Source organism: Rhinopithecus roxellana, chromosome 2 (genome assembly GCF_007565055.1).
Source record: "Rhinopithecus roxellana isolate Shanxi Qingling chromosome 2, ASM756505v1, whole genome shotgun sequence".
Classification (NCBI taxonomy): domain Eukaryota; kingdom Metazoa; phylum Chordata; class Mammalia; order Primates; family Cercopithecidae; genus Rhinopithecus; species Rhinopithecus roxellana.
Genome location: NC_044550.1, coordinates 46,971,802 through 46,984,717, shown reverse-complemented (window position 1 = coordinate 46,984,717; position 12,916 = coordinate 46,971,802). Strand labels below are relative to the sequence as shown.

At 39.3% G+C, this 12,916-nt stretch overlaps 1 protein-coding gene across 6 annotated transcripts in view; it reads right to left on the bottom strand.

The window, feature by feature from the left end:
* ABCG2 (ATP binding cassette subfamily G member 2 (Junior blood group)) overlaps positions 1-12,916 on the bottom strand; it is a 140,558-nt gene that overhangs the window by 34,329 nt on the left and 93,313 nt on the right. For all 6 annotated transcript variants that reach the window (XM_030918643.1, XM_030918648.1, XM_030918645.1 and 3 more), the window contains 4 exons: positions 11,371-11,592; positions 5,933-5,992; positions 5,161-5,275; positions 4,429-4,581 (listed from right to left, as the gene is read on the bottom strand). In XM_030918643.1, coding sequence (XP_030774503.1) covers positions 4,429-4,581; positions 5,161-5,275; positions 5,933-5,992; positions 11,371-11,573 — 531 coding nt within the window. In that variant the 5' untranslated portion in view covers positions 11,574-11,592. The remainder of the gene's footprint in view (positions 1-4,428; positions 4,582-5,160; positions 5,276-5,932; positions 5,993-11,370; positions 11,593-12,916) is intronic.

Sequence of the window (12,916 nt, the reverse complement as noted above, 5' to 3'; positions counted from 1 at the left end):
TGCAAATTAATAAACATAATCCATCACACAAATAGAACAAACAATGAAAACCACATGATTGTCTCAATAGATGCAGCAGTAAGGCCTTTGAAAAAATTCAACACCCCTTCATGCTAAAATCTCTCAATACACTAGGCATTGATGGAATGTATCTCAAAATAATAAGAGCTATTTATGACAAACCCACAACCAACATCACACTGAATGGGCAAAAGCTAGAAGCATTCCCTTTGAAATCCTGCACAAGACAAGGACGCCCTCTCACTCCACTCCTATTCAACATAATATTGGAAGTTCTGGCCAGGGCAATCAGGCAAGAGAAAGAAATAAAGCGTATTCAAATAGGAAGAGTGGAAGTCAAATTGTCTCTGTTTGCAGATGACATGATTGTATATTTAGATAAGCCCTTTGTCTCAGCCCAAAATCTCCTTAAGCTGATAAGCAACTTCAGCAAAGTCTCAGGATACAAAATCAGTGTGCAAAAATCACAAGCATTCCTATACACCAATAATAGAGAGCCAAATCATGAACTTCCATTTACAATTGCTACAAAGAGAATAAAATACCTAGGAATACAACTTACAAAAGATGTGAAGAACCTCTTCAAGGAGAACTACAAACCACTGCTAAAGGAAGTAAGAGAGGACACAAACAAATGGAAAAACATTTCATGCTCACGGATAGGAAGAATCAATATCATGAGAATGGCCATACTGTCCAAAGTAATACATAGATTCAATGTTATCCCCATCAAGCTACCATTGACTTTCCTCACAGAATTAGAAAAAACTACTTTAAATTTCATATGGGACCAAAAAAAAGCCCGTATAGCCAAGACAATCCTACGCAAAAAGAACAAAGCTGGAGACATCACACTACCTGACTTTAAACTATACTACAAGACTACAGTAACTAAAATAGCATGGTACTGGTACCAAAACAGATATATAGACCAATGGAATAGAACAGAGGCCTCAGAAATAATGCCACACATCTACAACCATCTGATCTTTGACATACCTGACAAAAACAAGCAATGGGGAAAGGATTCCATATTTAATAAATGGTGCTGGGAAAACTGGCTAGCCATATGCAGAAAACTGAAACTGCACCCTTCTTTAAACCTTATACAAAAATTAACTCAAGATGGATTAAAGACTTAAATGTAAGACCTAAAACTGTAAAAACCCTAGAAGAAAACCTAGGCAATACCATTCAGGACACAGGCATGGGCAAAGACTTCATGACTAAAACACTGAAGGCAATTGCAACAAAAGCCAAAATTGACAAATGGGATCTAATTAAACTAAAGAGCTTCTGCACAGCACACAAAAAAAAAAGAGAGAAAAAAAAAGAAACCTATCTTCAGAGTGAACAGGCAACCTACAGAACGGGAGAAAATGTTTGCAATCTAGCCATCTGACAAAGGGCTAATATCCAGAAACTACAAAGACCTTAAACAAATTTACAAGAAAAACATAACCCCATCAAAAATTGGGCAAAGGATATGAATAGACACCTCTCAAAAGAAGACATTTACGTAGCTAACAAACATATGAAACAGAGTTCATCATCACTGGTCATTAGAGAACTGCAAATCAAAACCACAATGAGATACCATCACACACCTGTTAGAATAGTGATCATTAAAAAGTCAGGAAACAACAGATGCTGGAGAGGATGAGGAGAAATAAGAATGCTTTTACACTGTTGGTGGGAGTGTAAATTAGTTGAACCATTGTGCAAGACAGTGTGGTGATTCCTCAAGGATCTAGAACCAGAAACACCATTTGACCCAGCAATCCCATTACTGTGTATATACCCAAAGGATTATAAATCATTCTACTATAAAGACACATGCACACATATATTTATTGTAGCACTGTTCACAATAGCAAAGACTTGGAACCAACCCAAATGCCCACAATGATAGACTGGATAAAGAAAATGTGGCATATATACACCATGAATACTACGCAGCCACAAAAAAGAATGAGTTCATGTCCTTTGCAGGGACATGGATGAAGCTGGAAACCATCATTCTCAGCAAACCAACACAGGAACAGAAAACCAACCACCACATGTTCTCACTCATAAGTGGGAGTTGAACAATGAGAACACATGGACACAGGGAGGGAAACATCACACACTGGGGCCTGTCTGGGTGTCGGGGGCTAGGGAAGGGATAGCATTAGGAGAAACACCTAATGTAGATGATGGATTAATGGGTGCAGCAAACCACCATGGCACATGTATACCTATGTAACAAACCTGCAGGTTCTACACATGTATCCCAGAACTTTAATAAAAGATAAAATTAAAAAAAAAAAATGCAACTGCTGTTAACAGGTTGTTCCTTACTGAATCAAATATTTAGTTTGAAGTTCAGAACACTAAAAGATAGGTGACATGGTGAAATCACAGTCTAAAAAGGGAGATAAAGTCAGGAGAAGAAAATGTGAAAGCAACTATAATGTATTAGCCATCTAACACTCTCTCCCCTCCCAGTGTCCAGGTGGACTTACAGTAAAAGCATGGGCTCCGTAGCTAGGAAAGTTCACTTTCTCTCATACCGTATTAACACCTTTTTAATTACCATGAGGCTTCCCAAATTGACCCCATATACCTAAGGTTAATAACTGGGAAATCTATGTAAATGATATTAATAGTCTTATTACTATATTAATTATACTTTAACCATATAATTACTATAGTAATCAGACAATTCACTTTACATTTCTGTTATGTTTAAAATTTCACAAAAAGTAAATATTTTAAATGTATTGCTTCAATCATTTAGATAAATAAACTAGGAAGTCAATAGCTGTGCCTTCACAGTCTGTTTTCCCTAGAAATCCTAACAAGCAACATAGGGCAATGGCTGCCTGAAGGTAAAGAACAGAGTGGAACAAACCACCTTACTGGAAAGACAAAATCAAATAAATAAACAGAACCGAAGCAAAGAAAACCCAATCACTCATAAAGCAGAAATAAGTGGTGAATGGTGGCATCTCAGAGTTACTCTTCCAAACAAAATACAGTAAAACACCCTGAACAGAAGACTGTCAGAAAGCATAATATGAAGTATAGACCATTAGAACATCTCATTCTTCATTGCTTCTAAGTAAGGGATACCACAGGGGATTACATTATAGGCATTACAATGCAAAAAGCTCATTTTCACCCAAAGCTTCAAATGTCTTCTCAGCAAATCTTCCATACCTATTAATCAATTGTAAAGTTCATTCATTCGTTTCATTTTTTTTCTTCACGATCCTCTCCAACCCACAAGAGGAGGTGTTACTTTGTCTCTCTTGCCCACAATTGTATCTCTAGAACCTAAAAGACAGCTTCGCATACAAAAGTCTGTAAACATCTGGCAGAAAAAAAAGAGGCAGAGAAGGAGGAAGGGAATGAGAGACAAAACCATCAAAAGAAAGGCTATAAAAAAAACACACTACACAAACAAGAAATAAATCCTAATTTGACCAAATATAATTTTGGAAGCCAAATTATAGCAAACTAAAATATATACAGCAGGGGTCCCCAACTCCTGGGGAACCAGTATGCACAGCAGGTGAGTGAGCAAAGCTTCATCCGTATTTATAGCCGCTCCTCAATGCTTGCATTACTGCCTGAGCTCCACCTGTCAGGTCAGTGGAGGCATTAGATTCTCATAGGAGCACAAACCGTATTGTGAACTGCACATGCAAGGGATCTAAATTGTGTGTTCCTTATGAGAATCTAATGCCTGATGATGTCTCACTGTTTCCCATCACCCCCAAATGGGACCATCTAGTTGCAAGAAAACCATCTCAGGGCTCCCACTGATTCTATATTATGATGAGTTGTATAATTATTTCATTATATATTACAATGAAATAATAATAGAAATAAAGTGTACAATAAATGTAATACACTTGAATTATCCCAAAACCATCTGCCCTACCCTGGTCCATGGAAAAACTGTCTTCCACAAAACCAGTCCCTGGTGCCAAAAACATTGGGGACTGCTGATACAGAGCAAGAAACCTTGGACTCTCATCACTTATCAATCCCAGAAATATACCTCAATAGCAATGGAACAAAGTCCCTTGGAGGAAGAGTGACTGAAAGGAGGAAGAGAAAAAGAGGAAGAAGAAAAGCTAGTGCAGATATGGAATGAGACGTGACTTAAGCCATAAGTTGGGGGAGGAGCATAAGGAAAGGGCAGGAACACTTTCACATACAACACCACATCACTTCAGGTGCGCAATTCAAACACTGTGAAGATTTTTTTCCAGGTTAATTTCCACATTCATATTATGTAACAAGCTGCTTTTCTCATTGTTATGGAAAGCAATCACTTTTGACCATACACATTACAGGAAACCTCTGAATCAGGTCCTATCTATGCTGATCACGATGCTTTCAGTTTCTCCACATTACCTTGGAGTCTGCCACTTTATCCAGACCCAACTCTTGAATGACCCTGTTAATCCGTTCGTTTTTTTCATGATTCGTCATAGTTGTTGGAAGGCGAAGAGCTGCTGAGAACTGTAAGTTTTCTCTCACCGTCAGAGTGCCCATCACGACATCATCCTTAAGGCAAATAGCATTTTAATGAGACATAATGAGTCTTTTCTAAGACCATGACTGTTTAGTATATGTAACATAATCCACAAAAATAACGTAACTAAGGTAAAGTTCTAGCTAATGATGAACCTGCAGTTCTGCAAATGACAGTTAACCCCATAGATGTCTGCAAAGCCTGCTTATAATCATTTTCGCCCCCTATCTGTACACCCAAATAGAATGCAAGTAATTATGTTAACTACCAGCAGACACTTCCAGATTGCTTCATACAAGGATTTGCTAAAATATCTTTCTAAGCTAGGGGAAAAGAAAGATGAAGGAAAGGCAAAAAAAGGATAACAGTAGTATCTTTTAGAAATGATAGAAAAATGAGAATTGGTATCACTGTCCTTACAAGGGCCATCTTCCAGATTCTCCCTGCCTTTTCACATAAGTATCTATGGGAAATTAAGAAAAGCTGCTGTAAAGGAAGTCAGTTCTAGGAACATGTCACATAATCAATTGGAAGCACATTGAACTATCAGCCAAAGCACTTACCCATATAGAAACAGAGGAAACAGAAAATGCAAACCCACTAATACTTACTTGTACCACATAACCTGAATTACATTTGAAATTGGTAGGTCGCAGTGCTCCATTTATCAGAACATCTCCGGATAATCCACTTGGATCTTTCCTTGCAGCTAAGACATCTAATAACCTATAAGAGGACGTATATGTTGTGGGTCTAATAACCTATAAGAGCATATATATATTGTGGGGTTTTTTCCCTCCAACACAGGTTATATATTCCATGGCTACTTTGAATCCAAATTCTGCTTTAGTTAGAAAACTAACTGGTCAAGAAATTCTATGGTTTAACTAAAATTATGCTTTTAAAAATTCTCATCTTTCTCTTTTCATTGTACATTACAATAAAGCCCCAAAACATAAAGCAAGACACCATTGGCTGATAAAGTACAGATCTCCCAAATGGCCCTCCCAGCTGTCTGACCTTGGAGGTACCAACACAGGCAATGTGCTCTTTTATCTAAGACGCATGCCTTTACTTACATCTTCTGCTCCCTTTCCCTACTTTTAACATTCTCCCATTCTTTTTCCTCCCTATTAGCTGATAACATGGTCAACTGCTACATGTCAATCACCTTATCAAGTCCTATTAGTAAAGCTAACCTAATAAGACTACCTGGTCCTTGGGACAAAACCACACAACTACAGTTATCCACAGCACCTAGAACCAGACCTGACACGCATTGCAAATGCTCAATAAATACCTGGTTACACACACACAAAAGTGGATTTTAAAAGCACATTAAAAGTGCACAGAAGAAGCTTACTTATACTCTCTTATACTCACGAAGATTTGCCTCCACCTGTGGGTCCCAGGATGGCATTGAGGCCAGGTTTCATGATCCCACTGCAAACACAAAAACAGACTGATTTACTATTCCACTTCAGATCAGGTTCTATTGATTTAGGGTCTGCACTGAATATACTCAATGAAGGTTGATGACATTATAAACAGAAAACAAGCACAAACCAACTCTTAAAGAAAACAAACCAACAAACAAAAAACAGGCCATGCATGGTGGCTCAGGCCTGTAATCCCAGCACTTTAGGAAACCAAAGCGGAAGGATTACCTGAGTTCCAGAGTTTAAGACCAGTCTAGGCAACAAAGGGAGACACTGTCTCTACTTTAAAAAAAAAAAGATTGTTGATTTGATGTGTAATATACAATGGATGGTAATCACTGGTCAAGTCCTACAAGAAAAACGGCATAGATTCCTCTAAATTCCTTTCACTTATTCTTTAACCCATTTATATTTTCTGGAAGATGATATTCAACATTCAGCGTTCCTTGAAATAACTAACAGATTCTTATGAAACATCTCTGTTACACTTACTGCTCTTAACACAGTGTGAAATACATGGCATGTTCTGAGTACCGTTTGATTATCAGTACTGTATCTTCAAGTGATCTCATTTGCTACCTAGTAAAATTCTACACAATTAATAAGTCGCTAATTTGTGGAATACTGGCAGAAGTATTCTCACTGCTAAAATCTAATCAGTCCAAGAAACATCTAAGTAGAAATCGAGGCTAGGATAAAGCACTTCAGGATAAAAAGAAAACATGACTGAAAGAAAAAAAAAAGCCTTAAGCCACTTAGAAAAGTAAAAGATATATCCTCAAGATAGATCATTTTCTTCCTTGTTAAGAGTCAGATAAATACACTAGAAAATTCCAAGTTTAGAAGCAGAAGACATCACTTTGGTAGGGGCATCCTTTAAGAATATGAAGACGTGGTACAGACTTAAGAACGTTTCAAACAAAGTGGATGTCTGGGGTAGTGAATATTCAGATAGAGTAGGAAAGTGGAAAAAATTATGGCAGTGTTGACTATGCTGAGACCCAAGAAGATGGCAAATAGTTTGATTTTATCCTAAAGATACCAAGTAGAATGATAAGTAGATAAGGAACTGGAGAAAGGAGAATTCGGCCGGGCGTGGTGGCTCACGCCTGTAATCCCAGCACTTTGGGAGGCTGAGGCGGGTGGATCACTTGAGATCAAGAGTTCTAGACCAGCCTGGCCAACATGGCAAAACCCCATCTCTACAAAAAATACAGAAATTAGCCAGGCATGGCGGTGGGCGCCTGTAATCCCAGCTACTTGGGAGGCTGAGGCAGGAGAATCACTTGAACCCAGGAGGTGGAGGTTGCAGTGAGCCGAGCTGCACTCCAGCCCAGGCGACAGAGCAAGACTCTGTCTCAAAAAAAAACAAAAGTTAAGAAGAGAAAGCTAGAGGGTGGGGAGATTGTTTATATTATGGAATAGAAAAATCAGGAAGTACGTCCTTAACGTACATCCTTAATGTACTTGCTGATTTTCTTATTCCATAATATAAATCTCCCACCCTCTCTAGTCAGTTAGAGCTAGATTTTTCACTTTTTGAGATTTTACAAACATGGAAATATAGACAGAATCTTGAGGGTTCAGATCAGAATTGGAGATATTAATGAGAAGCCATAGGTTTTAATCCATATACAAAGACAGCCACAGAAAGATAAAGATGGAAACTCCCAGGGTGCTGCCGGAATGGTCACCACTGCTCCCCCGGCTCCCCTCCTACCTGCTTTGGCCAGATCTGTATGCGCCTGCACATGGGAGGTAATTTTTTTTTAAGTTATGCATGTATGTGTATGCACATGTGTGTAGACATATATGCATATATATATATTCTCTAGGTCTCACTCCACTGAAAAAGCCTAGAAGCAATGACATCCCAATAGCAATGAGCATTTTAAACACCCAGATTTTGGTTTTGTAAATATCTCCTCCATAAAAATCAACAGCTGATACTAGGTCTGAGGCAGGGTAAGTACACAGTGAGTCTGGAATTGCTTGCCATGCCAAGTAAATATTCAAAGAATGAGGCAAGGTGGGAGGAACACTTGAGCTCACGAGTTTGAGATGTGCCTGGGCAACATAGTGAAACCCTATCTCTACAAAAAACTTAAAAGTTAGCTAGAAGTGGTGGTATGTGCTGTGGTCCCAGCTACTCGGGAGGCTGAGGTGACAGGATCACTTGAGCCCAAGGGATTGAGGTTGCAGTAAGTAAGTATGATCATGCCACTGCACTCCAGCCTGAGCAACAAAGTAAGTCCTTGTCTCTAATAAAATTTGTTTAATTACAAAAAGAGGCCGGGCGCGGTGGCTCACGCCCGTAATCCCTACATTTTGGGAGGCCGAGGAGGGTGGATCACCTGAGGTCAGGAGTTTGAGACCAGTCTGGCCAATATGATGAAACCCTGTCTCTACTAAAATACAAAAAATTAGCTGGGCATGGTGGTGGGCACCTGTAAACCCAGCTACTTAGGAGGCTGAGGCAGGAGAATTGCTTGAACCCGGGAGCTGGGGGTTGCAGTGAGCCAAGATCATGCCATTGCACTCCAGCCTGGGCAATAAGAGCAAAATTCCGTCTCAAAAAAATAAAATAAAATACTAAAATAAAAAAAGAATGAGGAGATATATCCAAAGAATGAGAGACGGAGAGAAGGAAGAACCCACCTTGAAAGATCTCCCACTGACCAAATCAGGAACAATAAGAGTATGAAGGTAAAACATAATAATGCATTAATTGAATAAAATACAAATCCATGACTCTATACTGGTGATAGATGAAGGTTTCCCCTTTCAGTAAAACAAACTAAGAGATAACGAAAATAGAAAATCATGTTTAGCAACTATGATAGTGGTGGCTGATTCAGGCAGGAGTCATCCAGCGGGGACTGAAGTTGAAGTTTAATGTAGAATGGAGTTCTGGAATAATGTCAGCTTATCTCCCCTCATAACACTAGTCAATTACCAAGGGGAATGGGTGACATTATAGCCAAGTTTGACAGACATCAACATGACCAGGTGATCAATTTTAACATCACCAGGGATGAGATGAGATAAGAAAATACCATGTTGAACGAGACTGAAGAGACAGGATATGGTAGGCAGTCAAATATGGGAGGGGCATGGTTGACCCAAGGCCCTGAGGACCTACCACGACCTTCCTTACAAGGCTACATTTCCCCTTGGCTGCTCCTGGACAATGTCTGAGTAGTCATATAGGAGAAGGTCCTTATTTCAGGAACACACACACTGGAAGAGTTAGGGAGAAGGAAGCACCATGTGGACAGCCTGCACTCACGCGGTTCAGAAAAAACACTAATGACCATGGGAACATGAAAAGACAAAGTGATGAGAACAAATGCAGTGAAATGTTGGCGAGAACCTGAATGAAAACGGTTATGTTCCTGCAAGGTTTACATTTAACATCAGGCCACGTGTGGTGGCTCATGCTTATAATCCCAGTGCTTTGGGAGGTCAAGGTGGGAGGATCACTTGGGCCCAGGAGTTCAAGACCAGCCTGGGCAATGTAGAAAGACTCCATCTCCACAACAAAAAAAAAATTTTAATTAGCCAGGCATTGTGGCATCTAGCTACTCCAGAGGCTGAGGCGGGAGAATCACTTGAGCCCAGGAGTTTGAGCTTATAGTGAGCTATGATTGCACCATCACACTCCCGCCTAGGTGACACAGCAAGACCCCATCTCTAAAAAATAAATAAATAAATTTGAAATCATTTCAAAATACATTATTAATTAAAAATTGTTCAAGAGTATAATGAATTTATCTTAAAATAACAGGACATCCACATATCTATGGGAATGAATAATTTTTTTCCATAAGATCTTCAGCGTTGGTGAGGGAAAGCTCAAATGCTGGGTATGGAGAAAAACAAGCATAAGAGAAAGATTTTTCCTAAGACAGAAGAATCACAACTTTTTAAATTCTCATGGTCAGATTGTTTTATCTTCTTCCTCCCACAGAGGAAATCAGGTTATAGTGACTTAGTTCTAGAAGTGAAATTACAAAATGTCCGGAGGAAAAACCAAAATCAAAACTCTCATCAGCTTTTTTAGAATGTAATTGACTATCCGAATGGTGATGCTGCTATCAAACACAAATCAAAAGTAAGATAAGTGACAGCAGCCCTTCATCTACCCCCAGAAACTGTATTTAGAGTTGGAGCCAGCAGATAGAAGAAAGACTGGAAATACTACAGCCTAAAAAGGCATGACCTTTCTCATGGATACGTAAACAGGAAATGCCAGCAGCAAGAACATCCACCCTTGATGACCTTTCAACTAAAATGTGAAAGAACTGCAATATCTGACTGCATTTTTATGAACCTGGGAGGGAACACAGTTCTATTCACGCAGTAAAGATGAACTCATCTGTTACTGAAATGCACGCCATTTGACCATAAAAAATGCGTGGCTGGGCGTGGTGGCTCAGCTCACATCTGTAATCCCAGAACTTTGGGAGGCTGAAGTGGGGGGATCACGAGGTCAAGAGTTCGAGACCAGCCTGGCCAACATGGTGAAACCCCATCTCTACTAAAAATACAAAAATTAGCTGGGCGTGGTGGCACACACCTGTAATCCTAGCTACTCGGAAGGCTGAGGCAGGAGAATCACTTGAACCTGGGAGGTGGAGGTTGCAGTGAGCCGGGATTGTGCTGCTGCACTCCAGCCTGGGTGACAGAGTGAGACTCCATCTCAAAAAAAAAAAAAATGTGACGCCTCGAGCAGATGAGACTTCTATTACATCAAGTTATTAATCTACTAGCTTTAAAAGATAAGATAAGCAAAATAAAAATACCCTCACAAAGTATGCTTTTTTTTTTTCTTTTGAGATAGGCTCTCACTTTGCCACCCATTTGTATAGTGGGACAATCGTCACCCACTGCAGCCTTGATCTCCCAGATTCAAGCCATACTCCTGCCTCAGCCTCCCAAGGTAGCTGAGGGGATTACAGGCACATGCCACCATGCTACGGCACGCCACTACACTAGCTAATTTTTTGTATTTTCAGTAGAGACAGGGTTTCACCATGTTGGCCAGGATGTTCTCGGTCTCTTGACTTCATGATCCACCTGCCTCGGCTTCCCAAAGTGCTGGAATTACAGGCATGAGCCACCGTACCCGGCCACATGCGGTACATTTTTTTTTTTTTTAACTCTGGCAGTTACTTTGAGAGTTAAACATATACCTAAAATGTGACCCAATTATTTCACTCCTAGTTTAGCCAAAACAAATGAAAGCATATGTCTGTATAACTGTGCAAAGACTTTTACAAAAATGCTCATAGCCACTTTCTTGGAAATACGCAAAACCTGTGAGGTTTTTAAAAAGCTGGTAAATTAAAAAGCTGTCTTTTTACAAGTTCATGTACATACTTGATATTCGATAGTATTTCTTTCTCAACTGGTTTTCGACAAGGTAGAAAGCCACTCTTCACTTTCACTCGATAGCAGATGTTACGAAAACTTAACACAGCTCCTTCAGTAAATGCCTTCAGGTCACTGGAAGTTGTCATGGGGAAGCCATTGGTGTTTCCTTGTGACATTGGGATAAAAACTTCGACATTACTGGAAGACATCTGGAGAGTTTTTATCTTTCTGTAGACAGAAAAACAACAGTAAGTTGATAGTCCAGATAAATGAGATTGCAAACACTAGGTGACAATACATTTAAAACAAGTCAATTTTTAAATGAGTGGCAATGAGTAGCTTCATTTCCAACAAACAGCCCATGCCATTGTGATAAGAACATCCTAAAAATATAAATGGGAAGACAGGCACAACTTGGAATGCATAAACTCCAATTAGATGTCAAATGGGTCCTAATAAGTAAATAGGAAGAGTATGAAAATTTCTAAAAACTGATAAAGCAGGAAAAGGATGGATGAGGGCTAGAATTGTCTGGCTTGAAAAGCATGTAAGTCAAATGCAGGGACAGACTACATGATCATCATCAGAACCTCTGTATTTTTTTTTCAAGGCCAGCCTGGCCAACATGGTGAAACCCTGTCTCTACTAATAATACAAAAATTAGCCAAGTGTAGTGGCGTGAGCCTGTAATCCCAGCTACTCGGGGGGCTGAGGCAGGAGAATGGCTTGAACCAGGGAGGCAGAGGTTGCAGTGAGCAGAGATCGCACCACTGCACTCTGGCCTGGGCGGTAGAGCGAGACTCCATCTCAAAAACAAAGGAAAAAAAGAAAAGAACCTCTTTTTTTTTTTTTTAAATTGCAGAGTTTATAGCATCATTATTATCAAAAGGGGCTTAGTCAAGCAGTCAGGAACAGGAGACATTTCTCTGAATTTACAGCTCCAGACTTTATGTCGGAAGTTGTTATGCACCGTCAATCAGCAAAGAAGGTAAACTACAAAACTGTTTGCAATTACATAATCATTTCCTTAATTAACAAACATATTTAAATTCTAGGGAGATTTACAGTTAGGTATGAAAATCATTAAGTAAGTCAAACCAAAAGTTAAGTAAAAAACAAAAAAGAATATTAAATGTATAAATAAAATTTGAAATATTTCATTAAACAAATTACAAAAGGCCTCAAAAAAGATTTATTAGAGTAAGACCTTAAGATGAACTTAACAGCTTGTGAAACAGGTTTGAAATGTTAACTTCAGTAAGTGCAGTTTTAATTTTTAAAAGTCAAAGTAATCCATGACGAACTTTCTCTCTGCCTATGATGGAGTTGCTGTTCCAAACAAACAGTCCTCCTAACCACAACGACAAAAGTAGACAAAAAAAAGTAAGAAGAAATGTTGAAGAGTTCCGTCTGATAAAAGCAACCAAAGCGGCCGGGACATGAGGAACCAAAATCATGGAATGGAGGGACTGAAGCACTGAAACAAACTCTGCATTCTGCGTGCCCTTTCCTCTTGAGGTGGGTATTTGCACACAAAAATTGTACACACCTG